Raw genomic sequence first — 26,191 nt, 5'->3', positions numbered from 1 at the left:
TCAGAACTTCTCAGAGGGGGGAATAAAACATACTGGAAAATAACTCATTTGAAAAAAATGGTTAAGGGAGGGAAAATCCTGCAAAGTTGGGGAGGAAATCTAAATTACCCTGAATAAGTATCTATGAAGTCAACAATTTTCTCTTACGGATGATTGGGCTCCTCACCATGTCCAAGGCCACCAAAAACTACAACCAAACACATTTTTCCATTCTTGTCATCGTATAGACTATATGTGTGTGTTCTGTTTAATGAAAATCTCAGGCAAAGCATTTAAATGTACTTGCGAACAAACTGCGGATCTCTGGGTGAGTAGGGAGAGAATCCAATGTGATGGTTTTGGTAATGTCATGCACATCAGTAGGACTCACCAAATACCATATCCATTTCATTTGTGGCTTTCTGGCTTAGAAAGTTTGACTACCAGGGCTTAAAAATTGCAAGCAGTTGATCCAGGATTCTATCCCTGTCACCCCATAGCCCACAAGAAGTAACCTGAGTTCAGGGCCAGTAAGTTAAGAGTCCTATCTGGGGGTCAGAGCGATAGCACAGCAATAGGGCACTTGCCTTGCATGCGGCAAACCCAGGACCAACTCCAGTTCAATTTCTGGAATCCCATATAGTCCCCCAAGCCTGCCAGAGCAATTTCTGAGCACTGAGCCAAGAGTAACCAGAGCACCGTTGGATGTAGCCCAAAAAACAAAGAAAAAAAAAATCCTATCTGGGTGTGATCCAAAATAAAACCAGATGTTTTAGTCTCCCTCCTCTATTAGAATAGATTAAGAGAGCAGAATTACCTGTATCACTCAGGCCAATTTTTCTTTTCTTACATTTAAACACAAGAGACTTAATGGTGTTTCAGCTTTGTATCCTCCTCTTAAGTTCTGAAAACTTCCTACTTGTCCCCTTACTTCTGAAATAGGTTTCTGCAAAACCTACTGAAACTTATTGGTCATATATCATTCAAATCTGAAAAGGGACATTGTTGGCACAACAACAGAATTAAGAGGCAGCATTAGCCTGTGATTTATAAATGCTCAAACAAGGCAGTGACCAGAAACAACGTAGAGAACAGGTATGGAGGGGAACAGGGCACCTGGATAGGGCACACAGAAAACTGATTCTAATCTTGTTTAGTTATAGAGTGGAGACACTAAAACTTTCCTTCTAAAAAGCAAAGCAAAAGTCAGTAAGAGTAGTTCTTTAGTTTGCTTTTCCCACTCAAGTTCTCTCATTTGGGTAAGCGGAGAAAGATGGTTACATGCAGAACAATCTTTAACCTTCTAAGTAAGACAGATTGTAGGTCTAAAACTTCTGAAGCAATTATTTTTCTTGGTGTAGTAAAAATACAGTCAGTTCTTAAAAAGCAAACTTGTCACTTGTCTGTCAAACGCTTTGCAGCTCTTTCATTCATTGTATACTCTTGGTCTCCTCCATTATGGCTTGCTATGTCCTGCCCTATGCTCTGGGTCAGCATCTAACCACACAGCATCACTGAAACAGAGAGATGGAGGAAGACCACAGGGGCTCATTTGTTTTCCTGGTAGAGAATCTGGCACTCAATATGAAAACAGCTTGGTAGTTGGTTGGGTGTAATTCCTAGGCCCATCTTTTGAGATAGAATTTTTTTTTTAATCACAAAGTAATGTGTCTCCCCCTGGCCATAGATGCTAATTGGCCATGGCAGGGTCAGAGTAAATTAGCTGTGTCCTCACCACTGATCTGGCCAAGGTTGAGGACCTACCTCCTAAACCATTTCTCCCATCTTCAAGCCTTGATGGGACTTTCCACTTATCTGGACCCCATATGCTCCAAAGCTAAGTGCCAGAGTATCTTCCATGGCTCTCCTTGCTCCGAGAAAAGAACCTGACTTCTCTTGGGTCAAGAACTGCATCTGGGTGATTCCTGCTTTTCAAAATCACCTATTGCCAAGACTCCAGATGGGGGTCGGAGAGGCAGCACAGCGGTAGGGAATTTGCCTAGCACATCCAGAACAGACTGGTTAGATCCCAGCATCCCATATAGTCCCCAAGCTGGCCAGGAGCGATTACTGAGCACAGAGTTAGGGGTAACCACTGAGTGCCGACGGTGTGGCCTAAAAAAAAAAAAAAGATTCCAGGTGGGTCTCCTTAGGCCTTCCAAGACCTCAAAGAAGATCCAGCTGGAGTCTCACTGGGCCCTCTGCACAGCCTCGCTCCAGCCACTTGTGATAAACAACCTTGTTTCCTTCTAAATTCCAGCATGTGACTTTGGTGCCCTGTAGTTACTAGTCAAAAATCTATTCTGTTGTCTTTGATGTAGTCCAAAAAATTCATGTAGTTTACATAAAAAATATATGCTTCGCAATATATGAAGCCAACCCTGTGTCTTGTAATGGGACAGTTTATAATGTAGTTCCTAGATCACTTTTGCAAATTGTTCTTGTTACCAGGTGTGTTCAGACATTGCTGTGCAGTTATGGCGATTGGGGGTGAAGTGAAGGTAAGGGAATCTACTTTTCTGGTCCTTTTTTGTTTTTTTACCTTCCCCAAGAGAGGACAGACAACTTGCTCCAGTAATGCTTCAAAAACATTGCAATAAAGCAAAAAAGTAAAATTTTATTTCAGTACTAAAAAGAACAAAAACAAAAAAGAAAGCAAAGCTGTCAGCTAGTTTCAAGGAAAAAGTGGATCTTTCAAGTCTCCATCTCTTTGAAAATATTACTAGAATCCCTTCACTGGCTCAGAAACAAGGCATATAAACATTTTACATAGCTTTAATAAAATAATAAAACATAAATTAAAAATAAATAATAAAGTTTAATAAAACAGGTAATTTTATCTTGTGAGTAAGCAATAAGCAATGCTTATTGTAAGCTTGGTGTCTATAACTTTCCTCTAGGTTAACTATACAACGGGTAAGACTAAAATCCTGTCATTATCCTGCATTGTTTTGCAGGCTCAATTCCTCCATGTAAAGGGTTCCCATTTCATAAGTGAGCAATGTCCTGAGGGCTTATGTGTATTAATTAAATCTTCCACTATCCGAGTATTAAGTTTACACATAACCCAGAATCTTAATAATCATCTGAGCCTCCTATCGCTCTAGAGTAGGTCTAGCAAATTGTATTCATTCACCTTTTATTCCAACACACAATTGCCTAGAAGTCATGCATCAAGGTCATCTATATCTATATATATCTATGTATATAGATATATATCAACAAGACGCAGATTTGTCTTAGACCTACACTCTCTAAACTTTTTCTAGCATTGAAACTATGCGGGAGTTTTAAAAATTAGAACACGGTTGTTTCTTGAGACTATAAATAACGTACCTAAAGAAGGCTGCCAAAAATACCCTAACTACAACCTTCGGAAACGTCGGGGTTTGTTTTATTTTCTCCTATAAATTGAATTTTGTTTCTATCGAGAGAACGCTTCGCAGCCGCAGCCTTTTGATCGTTTCTACGCAGGCAACACATCCAATTTACGCTCCTAAATCGCAGCGCTCCTAAAACTCCCTCGTTGATCGGGTCAGGTTTAAAAATCTCGATTCCATCCACAAGACCTAACCCACCCCAAGGGTCGGGGTCTTTGACTCATCAGAGAAGAATGTGGCTGATGAGTTATCTATTAATCCAAAATGCCTGAGCTGGAAAGAGATTTCACCAAGAACTTTTAACAGGGAAAGGGGGCGGGGGGAGAGGCAGGGAACAGAAGGTGTCTTTTAACGAGTTTTAACTTTCCCCGAGTTTCCTCTTGTAACCACACCAACACACCCCACGACTTCCAGTTGCAGACACAGAACTTATTTTTTAAAAAAAAAAATGCCTAGTAATCCAGTGGGAGCCAGATAATCTGAGGTCGCCCAGGAGTCAGATCTCGATTCCGCTTTTGGAAGAAATTTTAAAAAAGGCAAGCTGAACTCCACTGGAGAAAAGTCTCCAAAATAAGTCCTCCAAAGCGATGCCACTGCAGGCGGGCGGGCGCGCGTGGACACACACATACATACACCCCTGGAACGCGTTACCATGCCGGGGGGCTTCGTGGGGGAAGGCTCTGTGGCTCGGGTAGAGAGGCGCGCCCCAAAAGCCGGCTCCGGCCGCAGTTCCCCAATCTGGAGTCCCGGGGAGCGGCGCCCCACATTACCTCTTCCTCCTGCAGGTTGGCCTCGCCCGGGGAATTCTCCTTCTCGGCTTTGGCGCCGTGGTTCATCTTTCCCGGTGCTCCACTGGCCGGGCAGGGCTGGGGAGGGCGGAGAGGGGGCGCGCGGGGCTGGGCGAGGGCGAAGGGGCGCTCGCCCGGCGGGTCCCTTCCCCGGGCGCCGCGCGCGAGGCTGGGCTGGAGCCGGGGTGCCGCGGCCGCTGGTTTGGGGGGCTCGGATCCCCTGTGGGAGGCTCGGGCAGGGCAGGGTAGCGAAGGGCCGACCGAGACGGGAAAAGAAAAGGCGGACAATCGGGCCCCGGAGCGGAGGGAGACCCAGGCAGGGCAGGGAAGGGAAGGCAGGCAAGAAGAAAGGATGTGGCCCAGGACGCGCGGGAGTCCCGGGAGTGAGCCTGGCTGACAAGAGTTGGCCGACGGGCTGGGAGCTCGGGGAGGAGGAGGGAGAGAGGAGGAGGAGGAAGGGGCGAAGGGGGAGGAGGCGGAGGCGGAGATGGGGACGCGGAGACCCGGGAGCCGCTAAGTGCGCGCGCGCTCCTGGCTGGCTGGCTCGGCTCAGCTCAACTCAACTCGGGGCGCCCTTTCTACCTTGCCCGGCCCGCCCGGCCTCCCTCCCTCCCTCCCTGCCTGCGTCCCTCCGTCCCTCTCCCTTCCCTCGCCTCCGCCCTCCTCCGCCCTCCCTGGACGTGGGCTCGCAGGCGGCCGATCGCTGGCCCCAGCGGCGACCCCAGGGCTCTGACTCGGCGGTAGGTCGGAGGGCGAGGGCCGAGGAGGGGAGAGGGGACAGGGCCGAGGGTTTTAAGTCCCCCTAACACGCTCCTCCGGCCCCAGGCTCTCGCTCTGGAACTCGGACTGGGTTTTTTGGGGGGTGCCTCATTAGGGGGATCGAGCCCAATTAGGAGAGCTGCCACCACCCGCGCGCGCGCGCGACTTTTCGTGCGCCCTAGTTGTTGCGCTCTTTTTGGCTTGGGGGGGTTTGGGGGTCACACCCAATGACGCTCAGGGGTGACTCCTGGCTGGCCCTGAGCTCAGAAATCGCTCCTAGGCTTGGAGGGACCATCGGGGGATCAAACCCAGGTCCGTCCGAGGTTAGCGCGTGCTAGGTAAACGCCCCATCGCCTGCGCCACCGCGCCGCCCCGAGTTGCGCTCTTAATCCCTAAGCCGATCCACCACCGCCCTCTGCACGACCCATTCTTTTTCGCATCGCTGCCCGAGCCGGCCAAAGCCTTTCTCCGCCTCCCCGTGGGCAGCTGGAAATGACCCGAAATGTGTGTGACTCGAGTGACCTCCCGGTGGCCGCGCGCGCGCTTCGGACCAGCGACTCCAGAACCCAGCTCCAAATCCCTAAGCCCCGTCCAAAATGTCCCTCCAACATGTCTCCACTTCCCGCGCCCTCCACTGGCTCTCTGCTGTCCGGTCCGGGTCCGACTTCTCCCCGGGAGGGTGGGGGCCCTTATCAGATCGTTCTGGAATTGAATTTGTTTACCGAGCTGGGTGCCTCCCTCCCTTGACCATTCTGGGAGATTCTTCCTGGAAAGATCTCCTGTTTGGTTCTTGTGTTCCATCGCTATTTAAACACACAATTTAGGATAGAGTAGGCGCTCAGTAAGTATTTGCAAGTTGAGGGAATGTTTCTCCCTGTTAGATGAGCTGTTGAACAATTCTGAGACTTTTGAGAATGTTTAAGAACGATTTGAGGGGAGCGGGCCTCAAGAGGTTTTTTGCAGTTTTTTGTTTGGTGCATTGGGTTGGGAGGGCAGGTTAGTTTGTTGGTTTGGGCTTGTTGAAGGCCCCATGACTCTACATGTTACCTGAGCATCCGAAGAGAGTTCCGGACACCCCTCAGGTGTTATTTATTCTCTAGAGAAAATAAAAAGCACTTTTATGGGGCCGGAGAGATAGCATAGCATTAGGGCGTTTGCCTTGAACGCAGGAGATCCAGGACAGACGGTGGTTCGAGTCCCAGCATCCCATGTGGTCTCCTGAGCCTGCCAGGAGCGATTTCTGAGCACAGAGCCAGGAGTACCCCATGAGCACCACTGGGTGCGACCCAAAAACTTAAGAAAAAAATGGCACTTTTAAGAATAAGGTGCTTAACCACCGGGAGAGTAAATGATCCTGAACAGAGTCTATAGTTAATCCCATGACAATATACTCCAAGGACGGAGAAACCCCATATCTCTTAGGCCAAGTGAATTCCTTTTCGAATGACCCCAATATTTACTGTGTCAGGGCAGGAGGGGAAAAAAAAGCACAAAACATTGTTTATTTTTATATATTATTTTATCTTCATTTATTATTATTATTATTTTTATTTACCTATCTATTTTTGGTCAATTTCTCTGTTTGGGTGTGACTATTGAAGTTGTTGTCCCCAGTTATACTTATTTTTTCTCTTCCTTTCTGTTCTTTCTTTATCTGCTATGCCATGTTTCTTATATCAAGACCATGGCGTTTTTTGTTTTGTTTTGTTTTTTTGTGGTGCTTATCATTATTATTGGAGTCCTCACTGGATATTTGACACTTTTTGTACTGGTGGAGTGTTTCACCTTCTTTTTCTCCTTCGTCTCTCAAACCGATGAGAACCTCTAGAAGAATTCCGCTTATTTTCGGCATATTAGACTTTTACCCCAGTTTATTACTTTTCTCTTCTTCAAACAAAACCACGTAACTTGAACTAGCTAGTCCTGCCCCCCAGTTAGAGGGGGAAATAAGGGAGGCACCAGGACCAAACAGGTGCAAGACTACTAAGTAGTAGGCTAGATACAGAGGGGACCACATATTCTAGCAACCCTGGGGTTGAGGGAAGAGGATATGGGAGGTAGGACAAAAACGGAGGTGTAGGGAGGACAATTTGGTGATGGGAATCCCCCCTGATTTTATGTAAATATGTACCTAAAATATTATTGTCAACAATATGTGAGCCACTATGATCAAAATAAAAATTATATTAAAAAATAATTTTGTTGGGGCCGGTGAGGTGGTGCTAGAAGTAAGGTGTCTGCCTTGCAAGAGCTAGCCATGGAAGGACCGCGGTTCGATCCCCCAGCGTCCCGTATGGTCCCCCCCAGCCAGGGGCAATTTCTGAGCGCTTAGCCAGGAGTAACCCCTGAGCATCAAATGGGGGTGTGGCCCAAGAAAAAAATAGTTTTGTTAAATCCATAATATACTTTATCTTATTCAATAATATTTTATAAAGCCTTAATGTCCCCCTTTATTTTATTTTCCCCTTTACATTCTAATTTATATATAATATCTATTTTATATTTTATTTTTATTATATTATTTTATATTTTCTGTAAGTAAATATTTGTTATATATTTAACAAATATTCTGAATAAAAAATTTCAGTTTAATTTATTTTGTGGCAACATCTGATGAGATTTTTAGAATAATCATGAACTAAATATTTTCTGATTCAAGTATAATAAGTAAACCAAGCAAGCAGAAAAATTAGAATAATTGTCTGCTTAAAGGGGCATATTGAGTCCAGGACCTTGGTGAGTTTTCCATCATGCTAAAATCAACCTGATCTAAAGTGATCAATTTTCCTTTGGTCATAGCCTTAATCCTCAAAAGGCACATGGCACGCAAACACACAGAAACATATACACACATAAATTTAAGTTATGTAGTTTTTTGTGGGAAAAACTTTCCCTCACAGATTTCTTTTTATATTGATTTACAGATTTATCTGATAACAAATAGAGTCAGAAGTAAATGTAGGGCTAAAGAACCGATACCTCGGGTCAGATAAATCTTTATTATCTGACTGTTAACAGACTTGTTAAGGTCCTCAAGTAAAAGAGGAACAACATCAGAGAATAAAAGAAAATTATTTTATTTCAGAAGGACTGGATGATTCCTCCTCTCTAACAAAATGGTCTTTCTCTCCATCCTACTTCTTCCTCATCACACTTCACATTAGAAACAGGACAAGACTGGAAAACAGACTCAATGTTTCTGTATGTCCTTCTGCTCTCTCAAAACAATGGTTATATTAAATTTATTATGTTCCTTTTGCAGAACTAAAAAAGAAAAATTTACTGATTTTCCATTCATGTCATAGGCAGGAATTTGTACAATTGTCACTAGTAAATCCATGTTTTTAAGTTTTGTGGAAATAAAAACAGTATACACTAAAAAAAAAAAAAAAAGAATAAGGTGCTTAACAGTTTGGAGGCTGCATTGGCGCTGATTTACACATCAACCCCAAGTTTCTGTGAAATGGGAGTTGGAGGGCGAGTGTTGCTTGAGGGGCCACACCTGACCCTATTCAGGGCTTACTTTGGTTTCTGAGCTTAAGAATCACTCTTGGCGGGGCTTAGGGGAGAGGCCTTGCAGTGTCAAGGATCAAATCCAAGTCAGCTGCACACAAGCAAGACAAGCGCCCTCCCCAATGTCGGGCCCAAAACTGGCGAAACTTCGTCCAGTTTTAAAGAAAATTAGAAGCTACTAGATCTGTACTGTTGGCAACTACTAGAGCTCAGCTTAAGTTTTACAGCAGATGGGCATATTCCTGGACCACAAGGTTTTTCCCTGTACTGTGTGCCATTAGGGTTTTCAAAGTTGACTTTTGCCAACACGTAGATGTTAAATTCCATAGATCACTCCCATTAGCAGTCCCAGGAATCCTTTCACAGCTGCTGTTTCTTTCCTGCACCAATCATTTCTAATTATTTATTTGCTTTCTGGACTGTTTATCTTCCCTCCTTCCCACCCTCCCTCCCCACTAGACATTCTTTACTCTATAGTGGCTTAAGTGCTTTTGGGAATGAGGTGTGGGTGGCCGTGGGAGTTTAAGATAAGGACCCTGCTTTTAGGGAGTTTAAAGTGGTGTTGTGGAGACAAGATAACTGAAAATCAAAAACAGCTCCAACATCATCTTAGATGCTGGCTCAAAAAGTGAAAGACTAGGGGCCGGGTAGGTGGCGCTGGAGGTAAGGTGTCTGCCTTGCAAGCGCTAGCCAAGGAAGGACCTCGGTTCGATCCCCCGGCGTCCCATATGGTCCACCCAAGCCAGGGGCGATTTCTGAGCACATAGCCAGGAGTAACCCCTGAGCGTCAAACGGGTGTGGCCCAAAAACCAAAAAAAAAAAAAAAAAAAAAAAAGTGAAAGACTAAAAGTACAGCCTGTAGGGTGCTTGCTTTGTATGCTGCTACTCACCTGGGTTCTATCTCTGTTATCTATATGGTCTTCAAGCTCTGCCAAGAGTGACACCAGAACATAGATGGTGGTATCCCTGTGCAGTGCAGTGTGGCCCCCAAAATAAAACAACAAATGAATAAAGATCTATTTTTAAAAAAATACAGGGGCTGGAGTGATGGCACAGGGTATAAGGTGTTTGCCTTGCCCGTGCTAGCCTAGGATGGACCGTGGTTCAATTCCTTGGTGTCCCATATGTTCCCCCAAGCCAGGAGTGATTTCTCAGTGCATAGTCAGGAGGAATCCTGAGTGTCACCTGGTATGGCCCAAAAACAAAAACAAAAAACATTATAAAATATAAAGACTGGTGACAGGTTTTTCAGGGGAGAAAGGGCTAGTTTTTGTTTTTTGGGGTGGTTTTTGATTTTTTTTCCAGATTTTTGGGCCACACCCAGCCGTGCACAGGGCTTACTCCTGACTCTGCAGTCAGGTCTCGTTCTTGGTCAGTCTTTGGGGGACCAACGGGGTGCCAGGATCAAACCCAGGTCAGCCCAGCACAAGGCAATTGTAAGGACTTGCACAGTGCAAGGACTTTACTCCAGTCCAGAGAGCTAATTGTTTTTATAAAATATTTCATTATTGCCATGATGTCATTTCTGTAGGGAAAAAAAAAGAAGTGCTTCCTGCATGAAAATAAACAAGAGTTTATTGAAATTATTGAAGTTCAGAGGAAGCGAGGACTAGCTACAATAATCAGGAAACTTGGACAACCATCCCTACTTTCAGTTCCTCCCCGAGTTATGTAAGGTGTCAGGAGGAGCCATTGTCTTCCTGAGCCAGGTATGAGGAGTGGGCTTGGGTCTCTGCCCTGACCAGTAATGCCAACCCTTTGCCCTCGCTCATTCTTGCCAGCTCTACAAGAAGGCATTTTCTTGCTGGAGCCTGGCAAAGGCCCAAGAACATTGACAATCTATGTAGTCATAGATGGTTCTAGTGAGACTTCCCTCGGGAGTAGGTGGAATATGTTGTGACTCCAGGCTGCTGGGAGATACTCAGCCTCATTTGTCTACTAAGGACAAATGTCGTCACCCCAAACCTGATTCCTTTGTCTTTAGACCAAGTAGACACTCTACCTATTGTTAAATGTCCAAAAAAAAAACAAAAAACAAAAAAACAAAAACAAACAAGCAAACAAAAACACCTCCAGACACAAAGTAAAAGTTACTTGTCAGGGCGTAGAGCCAGGAGTAACCCCTGAACACTAGTGGGTGTGACCCCCCCCCCCAAAAAAAATAGTTCATTGTCTGCTTATTCACTACTGGTCTAACACCATAGTGAATGCCCACTATTATTATATAATTATTTATATATAATTATTTTTGAACCATGAATATTTAAGTCTTACCAGCTAATGGTTGGGGCTCTCTGGGCCATCACATGGTTCATGGCAGTGATCTTTAATCTTATTATTAGTTTGGGGAGGGGCTCACACCAAGGCCCTCAGGAATTATACCTAGTGCATTCCCAGAATCATATGTGATGCCAGAAATCAAATGGGATGGGATCTGGCCCTTTTAGTCTTTATTTTACAGAGGATATGAGGGCAGCTAGGTAGAGAACTTGTATAGGAAAGGAAAACTGAGGGATTGTGAAGTTTTTTTCCTCTTTCACATTGATGACACCAGCTCCTACCACCTAGCACTGGCCAATCACACTGGGATGTGGCTTAATTAACACTAATTGCAGTGCCCTAGGCAGTGTGCTAAAACACTCTATTGGGGGTCTGAGAGAGCTCAATGGGTTAAGTGCATGCTTTGCAAGCCCTGGAGGCCCAAGTTTGATCCCAGGACACCTGATCCCCCAAGTACAATGGGGCACAACCTCAAAACAAAAAAAAATTTTTTTAATAAAATAAATTACACCCTGGGGCCAGAGTGGTGGTTCAAGCTGTAAGGCTTTTGTCTTGCGTGTGCTAGTCTAGGACAGACCGAAGTTCATCCCCTGGCGTCCCATATGGTCCCTCAAGCCTGGAGCGATTTCTGAGCACGTAGCTAGGAGTAACCTCTGAGCATCACCCGGTGTGGCCCCCCCCCCAAAAAAAATCTTCAGTACAGGGATTCAACACTACCACAGATAACAATAAAGCAGAGAGACTGTAATAAAGGTAATAATAAATGTGCAATTCCAAGTATTTTCAGAAAAGTATAAAAATTGGCTTGTAGGTCAGGAAAATAGGAACTCATGAAGAATAATTGAAACTTATTTGGGGCCAGACAGTGGTGCAGTGGTAGAGTGTTTGCCTTGCACGCTGCTGACCTAGGATGGACTACAGTTTGATACCCCCTCCCCATGTCCCATATAGTACCCCAAACCGGGAGTGATTTCTGAGCACATAGCCAGGAATAACCCCTGAGCATCACCTGATGTGGCACAAAAACAAAAAAGGGGAGCCCAGAGCGATAGCATAGAAGCAAGGCGTTTGCCTTGCATGCTTCCAACACAGGACAGACGCCGGTTCGAATCCCAGCATCCCATATGGTCCCCAAGCCTGCCAGGAGAGACTTGTGAGCACAGGCCAGGAGTAACTTACGAGTGCCACCGGGTGTGATACCCCCCCCCAAAACAAAAGGACTTATTTGAGAAGTTGGAGAAATAGCACATCTGTAGGACATTTGCCTTGCCCCCAGCCGACACAGGACAAACGGTGGTTCGAATCCCGGCATCCCATGTGGTCCCCTGTGCCTGCCAGGAGCGATTCCTGAGCACAGAGCCAGGAGTAACCCCTGAGTGCTGCGGGGTGTGACCCAAAACAAAAACAAAAACAAACTTATTTGAAGGCCAGAGAGATGGTGTAGTGCAGAGGGTATTTGCCTGCCCATAGCCAAACTAAGTTTTATCGCTGGCACCACTTATCTGTCAACATAGAGCTAAAAGCCTTGAACACTGCCAAGTCAGATTCCCTAACAAAATGGTTTTTGTGTGTGTGTGTGTGTGTGTGTGTGTGTGTGTGTGTGTGTGTGTGTGTGTGTCTCAACATAGAGCTAAAAACCTTGAACACTGCCAAGTCAGATTCCCTAATAAAATGGTTGTGTGTCTGTGTGTTTTACCTTTTGGGCCACACCCAGCAGTGCTCAGGGCTTACTCCTGGCTCTGCACTCAAGAATCACCCTGGTGTTTGGGGAACCATATGGGAGGCTAGGATTTGAACCTGGGTCAGACACTGGCAAAGCAAGGCAAATGCCCTACCAGCTGCACTATCCCTTCATTCCCTTAATGATTTTTTTAAAACACCTATTTAAAAGAATAGAGGGGCTGAGGCGATAGCACACGGGTTTGCTTTGTATGTGGCCAACCTGGGACAGACCCAGGTTCGATCCCCAGCATCCCATATGATCCCCACAGCCTACCAGGGGCCATTTCTTAGAGGGAACCAAAAGTAATCCCTGAGCACCGCTGGTGTGGCCCAAACCATCTGTCCCAAAAAAATAAAAGGAAAGAAAAATAAAGTTGTAAGAAGCTGGAGAGATAATACAGCAGGTAGGGCACTTAACTTGCACATAGCTGACCCAGGTTCAATCCTGGCATCCTTTATGTTCCCCAAGCACCCTCAGGAATAATCTCTTGGCATCACTGATGTGACCCAAAAACAAGAACAACAAAATGGGATCATCTATTAACCATCAAATCTAATGAAATTTTGTAAGTAGACTTTTGGCTGTTAGAGTCTTTGCTAGTGAGAAGGATTTGTATATAGAAGGGGTGGGGTGATGGGAAATGTATGTTCATTCAGTATATAAATGATCTTTATGATCTGTTTACTACTTCAGAGAGAGAAAAAGTTTCAAAAGTGAAATCTCAGTAGTAATAGTTTCCAGACATCCTAAGAGTACTAAAACAACAATAGGATTATATATCCGAGGAAGAATGGGCTATTGACCAAAATCTGAAGCTTTCTCCCCTGCCCCTCACCAGACAGCATTGCTTCTGGCCCACAAGGTTCCATGCTAGGTTAAAAGGGAATGCTGTAGGCACCTGCCGTTTCTATCACTGGTCCCTGTCTTTGGCTGTGTTCCTTTTCGAGGCTTGGTTTACGAAATCCCAGCCTATAATTATGTCCTTCGATGTTTGTCTCTGGGAATTGCAGACATTAAATTGCATCTATTTTGAGGCAATTTGCATGGCCTGGGCTTTGTATATTAGTCCTGTGATGGAAAGCTGTAGGACCTACCACACATGTTGTGACTGTCTCTTAACCCCTCTGCATCCTCAGCTGGCCCCCGAAAGTTGCTGAGCCAGACGCCTGCGTTTTATTGCTTTCTGTCATCACTGAGGCTTCTCTCTCCTTTGATTTACTCCCAGGCCCTGACAATCTTTCTCTGATTATATTTGTTTACTTTTAATTGTGCTTTAAGACACACACAGTATATGCTATTTTCTGCAGTAGCTTTTTTTGTCGGTTTGATTCGATTTTGGGGACACACTCAGTGATGCTCAAGGGACTTTGCAGCCATTGGTTCGGACTGAACCCTGAACTCCAGCTTGCAAGGTGTGCACTTAGTCCTTTGACATAGATTTCTAACCCATTTTACAGGAGGATGGGGGGAACACTTGGCAATGTTCAGGGCTTACACCTGGCTCTACACTAATCCTACATGACTGGGGGGCTGGTCATAGATCCATGGTCAATTGCATGCAAGACAAAACATATAAATCTTATCCATAGTACTCTAGCTCCAGCCCCATTTTTTTGTTTTTTGTTTTTGGGCCACACCCAGCAGCACTCAGGGGTTACTCCTGGCTCTATACTCAGAAATCGCCCCTGGCAGGCACGACCATATGGGATGCCGGGATTTGAACCATCGTCCTTCTGCATGAAAGGCAAATGCCCTACCTCCATGCTATCTCTCCAGCCCCATTTTAACCTTTTTTTGGAGAGGCTAAGGTCACAACCTCCAGTGCTTGAGACTACTCTAGTTCTATGCTTAGGTCATCCCTGGTGGCACTTGAGGCATCAAATATCAGTGCACCCAAGCAATGCTGGGAATCGAGCCCATATGCTGGGGATTGGCCATGTGCAAGATAGATGTCCTACTCACACTATACTAATGCTCTGCCCTCTCAATTTTGTCTTGTTTTGTTTGGGGGCCACTCCTGGTGGCGCTCAGGAGTTAGTCCTGGCTCTGCACTCAGAAATCGCTCCTGGCAGGCTCAGGGATCATAGAGGATGCTGGGAATTGAACCCAAATCCATACTGGGTCATCTGCTTACAAGGCAAATAAATGCCCCTCTGCTGTGCTATCACTCTGGCCTTGCCCTTTCAATTTTAAGCACTTTTGGTTTTGTTTTGTTTGAAGAGTCACATCTGGCAGTGCAAAGGGATTACTCCTGACTCTGTGCTCAGAAATTATTCCTGGTGGTGCATGGGGGACCATAGAAAATTCCAGGGATCGAACCCTGGTTGGCCTCGTACAAGGCAAATACCCTATCCAGTAGAATGTTGCTGCAGCTCCTCATTGTTAAGCATTTTTAAGTGTAGTGTTCATTAGTGTGAAATCAGTTCACATCATTGTGCAATATGCTCCCAATTTTTACCTCCTACATAGTTTCTAGATTCAGTCACTTTCCTCCAATCATTTGTGGAAGCCCAAGCAGCCATGTAGAGAGGCCGGAAGGGAAGAGGATGAAGTCCTCCATGCAGGCCCAGCTGGGTTCTCAGTGCTCAGCAAACCCAGTTTCTGTAGGAGAATTATCTGGGAAATGTGAGCTCCTGCTCTCCATGAGTTGACCCAGCTGAAACCACTTGAAAGAGAGTTGTGCTGTCTTCACTGAGTCATGCCTCAATTGCAAAATTATTAGCAAATAAAAAGTGAAAACTGAGGCCGGAGAGATAGCATGAAGGAAGGGCGTTTGCCTTGCATGCAGACGGATGGTGGTTCGAATCCTGGCATCCCATGTGGTCCCCCGAGCCTGCCAGGAGCAATTTCTGAGCGTAGAGCCAGAAGGAACCCCTGAGCGCTGCCGGGTGTGACCCAAAAACAAAACAAACAAAAAAAAAGCGAATACTGTGTTAAACCACTACATTTTAGCCACTATGTTTACTGTATGTTAGATAAGTGAGACATAATTTTCATGCCTAGAAATATGGTATGACGGGAAAAATAAAAGAAATATGGTATGACAGTCTGGAGAGATAGCATGGAGGTAGGTTTGCCTTGCATATAGAAAGATGGTGGTTTAGGGCCCGGAGAGATAGCACAGCGGCGTTTGCCTTGCAAGCAGCCGATCCAGGACCAAAGGTGGTTGGTTCGAATCCCGGTGTCCCATAGGGTCCCCCGTGCCTGCGAGGAGCTATTTCTGAGCAGACTGCCAGGAGTAACCCCTGAGCACCGCCGGGTGTGGCCCAAAAACAAAAAAAAAAAAAAAAAAAAAAAAAAGAGCTCTCCTTCCTGGGAGCCGGGAGTCTAGCAGGAGGAGGTTTGGCAAGCCCACGCCATGCCGGAGGCCTGCTTGGCCAGGCCTAGGGGGGGTGCGGGACTTGGGTAACCCCAGCACCCCTCTGCCGCCTTGCTCCAGATCTCCAGGGCTTCCCCAGGCCACACGCCTGGGCAAGCCGGTGAGTTGGGTCCCTTGGTGGAGCTTGAAGGTACCCTAGGCCTTCCCCCACTATCCATGCGGCTCCTTAGGGAGGGTCTGGGTGGGGCTCTGAACCTCTGGTCTCCCAGCTTCTTGAAGGATCTCTCCTTCCTGGGAGCCGGGAGTCTAGCAGGAGGAGGTTTGGCTGGCACTGGTAATCTCTGTCCAGTCTACATTCTCAAAATGTTTCACAAGAAACATTAATAGTACTCTCACAAGAAACATTAATAGTACTCACTATCATTGAATTATGTTTTTATGTATGCAGAATGTCCATTTTGTACTCTGCCCTTTTGCATACCCCTTCATAAGTTCATATTTCTCTTTAACTTCTTTATCTCCTATCATCATTACTCCTTTTTTACCCTTTCTAACTTAAGTACTGTTGAGTCCTAATTCACAGACCAAAGTGGTGCCCTAGAGTTAACACCCACCCAACTATTTTAAAAGGCATAAAAAGGACGCATATCTTTTCAACATTTTATGGGTGTTTTCTTTGACGGCTATAACTTTTGCTAAATACTTTCTTATACAGTGATGATCCCCCCCCCCATGTTTTTTATCTTCTCTTTGTGAACTGCTCAATATGGAATTTGGTGTGAAAGAATCCCTCAGTTTAATACTTATGTTTGAACCAAGTCATGGGTCTTGTTGGAAATGTTCTTATGCCCCCATATCTGATAGCACCACGAGGCTTTATTACTTGTTTGCGTAGGCACACTAACATGGGAAAACACTATACATACCAATAAGTTTTTATCTAATAGAAATGGGAACACGGGCCGGGCGGTGGCGCTAAAGGTAAGGTGCCTGCCTTGCCTGCGCTAGCCTTGGACGGACCGCGGTTCGATCCCCCGGTATCCCATATGGTCCCCCAAGCCAGGAGCAACTTCTGAGCACATAGCCAGGAGTAACCCCTGAGCGTTACCGGGTGTGGCCCAAAAACCAAAAAAAAAAAAAAAAAAAAAAAAAAAAAGAAATGGGAACACACAAATCTTGTAGTGCAATGAGACCTTACACCCTGAACATTGACATAAAGACCTGGCACAGGCCTCAGAAGAATGGGCATTCTCCATTTACCCCTTGATCTACAGAAGACATTTACAAAACATCCAAGGTTGTATATAACATCACCCGGAGGCATTCCTGTACCAGGGACGACCCTACAGCTGCTCTGACATCGATCTACTCAAAAGAGACATCCCTTAACACTGAGAAGACAACAAGAACAATGACCTGCTTACTGGACAGGGCTTGCTGTATTGCCCCTTTATGGTGAGGTTTGTCTATAACATCACCTGGAAGCAATCCTCTACCACGGAAGACCCTACCACTGCTCAGACATCGTCCTGCTCAAAAGAGACTTCCCTTAACACTGAGAAGACTTAACAACAACAACAACCTGCTTACAGGACAGGGCTTCCTGCATTCCCCTTTCATGGTGAGGTGAAACGAGAAGACACTCCACATCATGACTTCAATATAGGACATGCAGATTCCAGAATCTTTAATACAGAAACATGAGACCGACAACAGAGACTGTGTGATAAGTGTGTTGGCGCTACGGACAATGTCTTGGAGCGAACGATAACTTTCCTGAGGCCTAGAGCTGGTCTTATGCCAGGAAACTTCAGGGGTAGGATCTCTTTGTATTTAGGCCAAGGCTATTCCTTTCCATGCCTCTCATATTTTGGTGGGCCTATGCAAACAACAATTGCCACTCTAACACCGTTTTTACTGTGCTCCTTTGACTCTAATCCTTAAAACACACCCACTTAAAATTTGAGGTTAACTTAAGCTAATATGCATGTACATGGAAATGTAAAAAATACTATGCCTCTAATGTTTAAGGAGTTACGTAAGTTTGATGGCTTTAGATTGCCTTGTGTGCTGTTAAGAAATATTATAATGTGCTACAATCTGGGGACTTGAGGGACAAAGTAATTGCACATGGATTCTGTTTTATTTATCTTAGCTTTCTTTGGTGAAAGTTCAAAGTTAAGATATCAGCAAGGGGACTTCTTCTGATAATTATGTTATGGGTGATTGTCCTTCCACTGTAACTTTACCTTATCCTCTTTCTTTGCATCTTTTGTTCTCATAATTCATAATAAAAAATTATAAAACTGAAAAAAAAAAAAAAAAAGAAAGATGGTGGTTCGAACCCCAGCATCCAATGTGGTCCCCAAGTCTGCCAGGTGCAATTTCTGAGTGTAGTAGAGCCAGGAGTAACCCCTGAGCACTGCTGGGTGTGACCCCCCAAAAAAGAAAGAAATATGATATGAATCCTGAACATGAGGGAGGAGGTAATATAGGGGCCTTGGGGTGTGGACCTGGCTGGCCAGTGTGGGAGCTTTTTGGCAGGCGGATTACAGTATTAAGCTTAAATACACACACACACACACACACACACACACACACACACACACACACACACGGGTTAAAGTATTTGCCTTGCCTTGGGGTGTGGACCTGGCTGGCCAGTGTGGGAGCTTTTTGGCAGGCGGATTACAGTATTAAGCTTAAATACACACACACACACACACACACACACACACACACACACACGGGTTAAAGTATTTGCCTTGCATATTACTGACCTTGCAGAGGTTGATTTTTTCAGAGTATCACTAAAAGTGACCTCTGAATATAGTGCCAGGTGTAGCCCATGAGCACACACGCAGTAGCTTAGGGACCAAATGGAAAATGGAAAGTGAAGTAACTTTGTAAAATCAGTCTCCCCCCGGTACTGGTGGGGAAACTTGGGAAGCAGAAACCACTGTTAGGGATGCTTGGCCTGGTTTTGTAGGTTTAATGCTGGGATTGGCAATGAAGTACTATTTGGATCAGGCAGTACTGAGAGCCTATACACAGGGGCTATACCTACTAGCTCTCAAGCGATTGGACTTAGGGCCTCCTATTTATGTAACATCTTACATTTTGGGTTTCTGTGTTTTTTGTTTTTGTTTTATGTTTTTGGAGTTTTGGGGTTTGGTGTTTTTTTTTTTTACTTTTGTTTTGGGGTTACACCCAGCAATGCTCAAGGGTCACTCCTGGGAATTATTCCTGGCAGTGCATGGGAGACCATAATGAATGCCAGGAATTGAACCCTAGGCAGCTGCCTATAAGGTGAGTATCTTACCCACTGATATATCACTCATGCCCCATACCTCACCCTTTTGACCCATCTCTTTGCCCCATAAGGAGTATTAATAAAGGTTTGAGAGAGGCCTAAGAGATAGCCAACAGACTAAAGCTTATGGACCTTATGCTTTGCATGCAGAAAACCTGGGTTCAATTTCCAACACTGCATGACCCCCAGACCACCACTGAGTGTAAACCCTGAGCAACAAATCAAGCACAAAGCCAGAGCTGGCAAAAAAAGAATATATATTAGGAGAACAATTAACTACCAATGCAAGAAAGGAGATACCTAATGAATAAATGAACTTAGCTGAGGTGATTTGAGGATGGGCTATTTAAATTGATCAGGGTCCTGAGCGATAATACAGCAAGGAGGTCATTTGCCTTTCAGGCAGATGACCGAAGTTCCATCCCCACAATCCCATATGGTCTCCCAAGTACCACCAGCAGACATTCCTGAGTGCAGAACCAGAAGTAAGTTCTGAGCATGTCTGGGTGTGGCCCCCAAACAAGACAAAAAAATTCCATTTCTGGCCAGAAAGATAGTACAAGTGTTAATCTTGCCCTTTTTTAAAGGGAGGTCAATATCCAGTGGTACTCAAGAGTTACTTCTGGCTCTGCACTCATAAACAACTCCAGGCAGGCTCTGGGGACCATATGGGATGCTGGGGATCAACCCCAGGTCAGCCACGTGCAAGGCAAAAGCCCTACCTGCTATGTTGTCGCTCTGACCCCTAATGTTGCCTTTCATACAACTGGCACCCAATAGTCCCCCGGTACCACCTGGTCTCCAAGCACAGCCAGGACAACTTGCTGAGCATAAAGCTGGGAATAACTCTCAACACTGACTTAAACACTATTGGTTGTGACCCCCAAAGAAACACCACTCAAAATATAATAAAATAAAAATATTTAGGGCCGGAGAGATAGTATGGAGGTAAGGCATTTGCTTTGCATACAGAAGCTCGGTGGTTCAAATCTGTCCCCTCCACACACACACACCTAGCAGGCCAGGAGCAATTTCTGAGCGTAGAGTCAGGAGTAACCCCTGAGCGCTGTTCAGTATGACCAAAAAAATTTTTGCAAAAAAAATAAATAAATAAAAATGTTTAAATTGAACACATTTTTAGATGCTATAGCACCAAGAGTAGATCATTTGTCTTGTATGCAGCCGAACTGAATTTGATCCCTGGCACCCTGTATGGTCCCTGGAGCCTGCCAGCAGCAATTTCTGAATATAGAAACAAGGGTAACCCCTGAGTGCTGCAGCAGGGTGTGGCCTCCAAATCAAGAAAATTTAAAAAGCAAGTGAAATAAAACAATCAGAGAGGGGTTAGGCTATTTACCTAATAGTGCCCAGGAAATCAATCACTACTAACTCAAGGACCATATGGGATGCTGGCAATTGAATTCAGGTTGGCCACGTACCAGGCAAATGCCATACTCACTATACAATTGCTCGGGCCCCAAGTAAAGTAAAATTTTAGAAGAGATTTTTATGTTGCTCTTCCATGCTCTCACTTGCCATGTTTGATGAAAGCCAGATGCTAACACCAGATGAGCTGCCCTGTGGGAGGTCCATGTGTCAAGGGAGTGTGGAAAGCTCCATCCAGAGCCAGCAAGAAACTGGATTTCAAACCAATGAGCTTAAAAGAACTTGAATTCACCACCCAACTGCATGCACTTGGAAGCAGTTATTCCCTACATGCAGACTAATAAACTGAGACCTGTTATGAACTGAGCTTATCCTCAGGAAGTCCAGATAACAGTGCCCTGACCCATAGTAGTAGGATGTGGGACCTGCTGCAAGCAATTAAGTTTAGATGAGCTCATGAGGGTGGAGCCCGATAAGATTAGTGCCTTTTTTATGTTTTGTTTTGTTGTTATTGTTGTTTTGACCAGAAAGACTCAGGGATCCCTCCAGCTTTAGTTCAGGGAATCCTAAGTGATGCCGAGGATTGAACGTGGGTTAATCATACGCAAGGCAAGCGCCTAATCCCTGTACTATTTCTCTGGCCCCAATGTAGTCTACTAATGTAGACTACACAGTAGTTAGAGCTGATTGATACAAGTCCAGAGCCCCAGTTAACACTTTGATTACAACCTTTGAGAGGCCATGAGGCAGAAGGATCCAACTAAGCTTGACGTAACAGAAATTGTGAAGTAATAAATTTGTTAGTCTTTTTATATTTTGGGGGGAGGTGTGTAGAATGTTGAGAAGCCACACCAAGCAAGGTTCAAAGGCCACTCTTAGTGTGATACACTGGCAGTGATTAGGGGATCATGTGAAACCAAGAATGGAACCCAGCCTCCTGCAAGAAAATCAGCTTCTATGAGGCCGGAGAGATAGCATTGGAGGTAGGGTGTTTGCCTTGCATGCAGAAGGACAATGGTTCGAATCCCGGCATCCCAGATGGTTCCCCGAGCCTGCCAGGAGCGATTTCTGAGCATAGAGCCAGTAGTAACCCCTGAGCACTGCCAGGTGTGACCCAAAAACAAACAAACAAAAAAAAAAAACGAAAAAAGAAAATTCAGTTTCTGCAGCTCAGCTATTCTGACCCAGTGATTGATGGGTTGTTTTTTTTTGCCCTTTTAGGGGGCAGGTGGTGAGTGTGTGTGTGTGTGTGTGTGTGAGAGAGAGAGAGAGAGAGAGAGAGAGAGAGAGAGAGAGAGAGAGAGAGAGAGAGAGACAGAGAGACAGAGAGACAGAGAGACAGAGAGACAGAGAGAGACAGAGAGAGAGGGAGGGAGGGAGAGGGCAAGGGAGAAGGAGAGAGGGAGAGGAGAGAGGAGGGGAGGGAGGGTAAGGAGAGGAGATTCCTGCACTCAGGAATCTATCCTATTGGTGCTCAGGATCCTATGGGATGCTGGGGATCGATCCTGGCTAGATCTCATTCAAGGAGATGGTTCAAAGGACCACTGTATGTATAGGTTTGATCAAGGATACAGCTCATGGGCCGGGAAGGTGGCGCTAGAGGTAAGGTGTCTGCCTTGCAAGTGCTAGCCAAGGAAGGACCGCTGATCCCCTGACCGTTCGATCCCCTGACGTCCCAAATGGTCCCCCCAAGCCAGAGGTAATGTCTGAGCGCTTAGCCAGGAGTAACCCCTGAGCATCAAATGGGTGTGGCCTGAAAAAAAAAAAAAAAAAAAAAAAAAGTATATAGCTCAGTGATCAGCACTTGTTTATCATGTATGAGACCTCGAGGTCAATCCCTGGCACTGCATGTCTCCACCTTCAGGTGTCAGCATGGTCCCTATAAAGACAAAAGCCATTTCTCACCATGTTTGCATCTGTAGGAAGGCTTAAGGATCTGGACATACTACCATGAGGAATCCCCATGTTTAATCCCTGGTACTGCAATGGTTCTCTTGAGCACCATCAGGTGTGGCAAAAAAAGAAAAGAAAAAGAAAAATCACTACACCACCAGTACATTCCTTAATAGTATCACACCAGTGGTCCAGTACAGATAACCCCTCTTAGAAATTTAAACATGGGGGCTGGAGGTAGCCCGTTTTGCCTTGCATACAGAAGGACGGTGGTTCAAATCCCTGCATCCCTTATGGTCCCCCAAGCTTGCCAGAAGCAGTTTCTGAGCACAGAGCCACCTTGAGCATCACTGGGTGTGACCCCCAAACAAACAAAAACACCAGAAATTTGAATATGGCTTTAGCCTAAGGGAGATGATTTGAACTGGAAATAGAAGAACTCTTGGGACTGGGGTGACAGCAAGTGGGTAGAGCTTTTGCCTTGCATACAGCCAACCTGTATGTAACCTGGGTTCAATCATCGGCATCCCATATGGTTCCCAGAGTCTATCGAGTAATTTCTTTTTTTAATTTTTTTGTTTGTTTTTGGGTCACATCCGGCAGCACTCAGGGGTCCATGCTATCTCTCCTGCCCCTATCGAGTAATTTTTGAGCGCAGAGCCAGGAGTAAGCCCTGAGTGTGGCCCCAAAACAAAAGCAAAACAGAAAATAAACTGGTGGTTTTTTTCTTGGTTGGCTGACTGGTTTTGGTTTGTTTCCAGTGGTGCTTGAAGGTTTTCCAGTTCCTGCTCAGGAGTGATTTCTGGAAGTATTTTGGTACATGCAGTGTTGGGGGAGGGGGAGGGTAAAGAAGGGAGAGAGGGTTTTGTCTTCAGACTGCAGTTTTTATTGTGTATGGAGATCACCCCCAGGCTGGAGAGTAAGGACAGAAGGCCTATCCATAGCCAGTCCCGCCCAGGGTGTTTTGTTTTGTTTTTTGAAGGGCGGTTTGTTTTTTTGCTTTTTTTGTTTTGGGGCAACACCCAGTTGCAATGAGAGCTTACTCTTGCTTTTGTGCTCAGAAATTACTCCTGGCAGACTCGGGACCATATGGGATGCTGGGAATTGAACCTGGGTTGCTGTGTGCAGAGCAAATGACCTCCCACTGCGCTATTGCTCCAGGCTTTTTCTTTTTCTTCTTTTCTTTTGTTTTCCTCCCCTCCCCAAGGTTTGCTTACTACATGCTAAGTAGGAAAATCTCTTGTTTTGAGTAAAACCAAGTTGTGAACAACAGATACAAAAAAACCAGGGATGATCTATCTTTCGGGTAGAATCAAGTTGTAAATTATAAACCAACATTGGTAAAGGGATGAATGTTGGAACATTATATGGCTGAAACTCAACTATCAACAACTTTTTAACCATGTACCTCACAGTGATTTAATAAAAAAATGTTCAAAAAATTAGGGGCCGGAGGGATTAGCATGGAGATAGGGTGTTTGCCTTGCATGCATAAGGACGGTGGTCCAAATCCCCGCATCCCATATGGTCCCCTGAGCCTGCCAGGAGCTACTTCTGAGCATAGAGCCAGAATTAACCCTTGAGCGCTGCCAGATGTGACCCAAAAACCAAAAAAAAAAAAAAAAAAAAAATTAGGTCCAGGGCCAGAGAGCTAGCACAATGGCTGGGCATTTGCTTTGCACACAGTCATCCTAGCATCCCATATGGTCCCCCATCCCTGCCAGGAGCCATTTCTGAGTGCAGAGCCAGGGAGTAACCCCTGAGCACATCCCAGTGTGACAAAAACAAAAACAAAACAAAACAAAAAGGTCCCTGGATCCTTTATCTCCAGCTCAGCCTCCATTACCCTAATGGGAATAGCCTCCTCAACACTGCTTGGTGTGGTTCCTCCACTTTGGGGGTACGATGGTAGTGGTGGATGAGCTAGGGACTTATTCTTAGCTTATTGCATGGGAGTCATTACTAATTATCCTGGTGGTGGGGTACGGACCAAATGATTTGGGATCAAACCTGGGCCTCTTGAACACAGAGAATACATGCACTCTATTCAGAAAACCCTCAGCCACCATCAGCTCCTCCACCAAGCTCCAAAAGAAAATAATGACCACTGATACTTTCCAGGAAGTCAGGTCCAGGATGATACCACTGTGGCCTTCTCAATGTTAAGGGAAAATATATGAAAATAGATATTAGATGGTTAGAATAATTCAGGTAGATGCCTGTTAAGCCTTTCTCCACCCCACCTTCTTGATCTTCTTTGATCTGGAATTTCACCTTGAGACATCAATAGCCTGCTGTCCTGGTAACCATTAGCCAATGCCCCTCCTAAGAGGAACATATCTGGGCAAAAAATGGACTTCTGCTCACTCCTAAGGACAAGTTCACATTCTGATTGGACACTGTGTTTGAACCTGGGGTTGGTGCATTCAACAAGCCTGACTTTCCATATTGACCACTTCCTAAGGTTCCTTAAACCTATAAAAAACACCTCCCTAGATTGCACCGGTGCTTCCCATTTCAGTCTGCAGGACAGTGCCAGCGCCCCATCTAGCTGGAATCAATAAACCTGATTTGCCTTTTGCATTCTCTAAAGATTCATGGTCTTTATTTGAGGCGGCGGGCTTGCTCGGATCCTTAACACTCAGAAAGGGATTTGTAGGGTGGTAGGATTGGGGTCCCCTTTCTGCATGAACTACAGCAATTGAAGCCACACCCTCCACCTTAAATAAAAAGAACCCAGCTCCACAACTTAACCTTATCAAATGTGCTTCAGATCTGTAAATCCTAAAGTAGTGTCAGCCGAGTACTATTGCAAGAAATCTGACGTGAAAGTTGCATACATAAAAATCTATCAGCTTGGGGCCGGGCGGTGGCGCTGGAGGTAAGGTGCCTGCCTTACCTGCGCTAGCCTAGGAGACGGACCGCGGTTCGATCCCCCGGCGTCCCATATGGTCCCCCAAGCCAGGAGCGACTTCTGAGCGCATAGCCAGGAGTAACCCCTGAGCGTTACCGGGTGTGGCCCAAAAACCAAAAAAAAAAAAAAAAAAAAAAAATCTATCAGCTTCCATGAGCCTAAGCAGTAACACAGAAGGCTCAACTACCCCCAACTACAACTCAGTACAGCCTTAGACACTGAAGTTAGTAACACATTGACCCGTGTTGAATTATGTTTTGTTGATTCCACTTGCCTTTGTGTTGTTACAAGTAATATGAAGTTAGTTTGTGCTTGCATGGTGGCAAGATATGGTAGTGGGTGAAAAATTGGGGACACTAAAAAAAATTGGGGACACTGATGAAGGGAAGATCACACTCATGGTGGAATTGGAGTTTGAGCATTTAGTGCCTGAGACAATGACTTGGTAAATTATGGTCATAATAAAAATTTGGGAAAGAAAAACTTCCAACAAACAAAACATGTACTCCAGACCTTTAAGCTATCCTTCTATACTCCCATCACCATCATTATTTGAAAGAAAGAAAAAAGAATGAACTCTAAAAAAATCGCTCCTGGCAGGCTCAGGGGACTATATGGGATGCCGGGTATCAAACCTAGGTCTATCTTGAATCAGCAGCCTACAAGGCAAACGCCCTATTGCTGTGCTATCGCTCCGGCTCCTAAGGTGACCAAAATGTAGAGAATTTTTAGTGAGTATTGGGAGGTGAGATGGAAGATTTTGTTTCTGTCATCTTTATGAAAATCAACCCTCAAAAGCAATCATTAACACTGGTAAAAGAGAATCATTCCCAGATGGTAAAATGGAGCATGGGAAAGAGTGAATTAAATGACCCAAGGACAAGCAGTGAGAATAAAAGGATAGAAATGAGAGTTCTTTCCAAGTGAGAAACCAAGTTGACAAA

At 45.2% G+C, this 26,191-nt stretch overlaps 1 protein-coding gene across 3 annotated transcripts in view; it reads right to left on the bottom strand.

The window, feature by feature from the left end:
- The window catches only part of RBPMS (RNA binding protein, mRNA processing factor), a 191,057-nt gene extending 186,771 nt beyond the window's left edge, over nucleotides 1-4,286 (bottom strand). For all 3 annotated transcript variants that reach the window (XR_007494884.1, XR_007494885.1, XM_049772409.1), the window contains exon 1: nucleotides 4,130-4,286. Coding sequence is in view for 1 of the 3 variants with exons in the window: in XM_049772409.1 (XP_049628366.1) it covers nucleotides 4,130-4,195 (66 nt within the window). In the remaining 2 variants the exon portion in view is untranslated. The remainder of the gene's footprint in view (nucleotides 1-4,129) is intronic.
- Nucleotides 4,287-26,191: the final 21,905 nt, after the last annotated feature.

Source organism: Suncus etruscus, chromosome 4 (genome assembly GCF_024139225.1).
Source record: "Suncus etruscus isolate mSunEtr1 chromosome 4, mSunEtr1.pri.cur, whole genome shotgun sequence".
In the NCBI taxonomy this organism is placed as follows: Eukaryota; Metazoa; Chordata; class Mammalia; order Eulipotyphla; family Soricidae; genus Suncus; species Suncus etruscus.
Note: the sequence above shows the minus strand (reverse complement) of the source record. Positions and strands in the feature narration are given on the sequence as shown.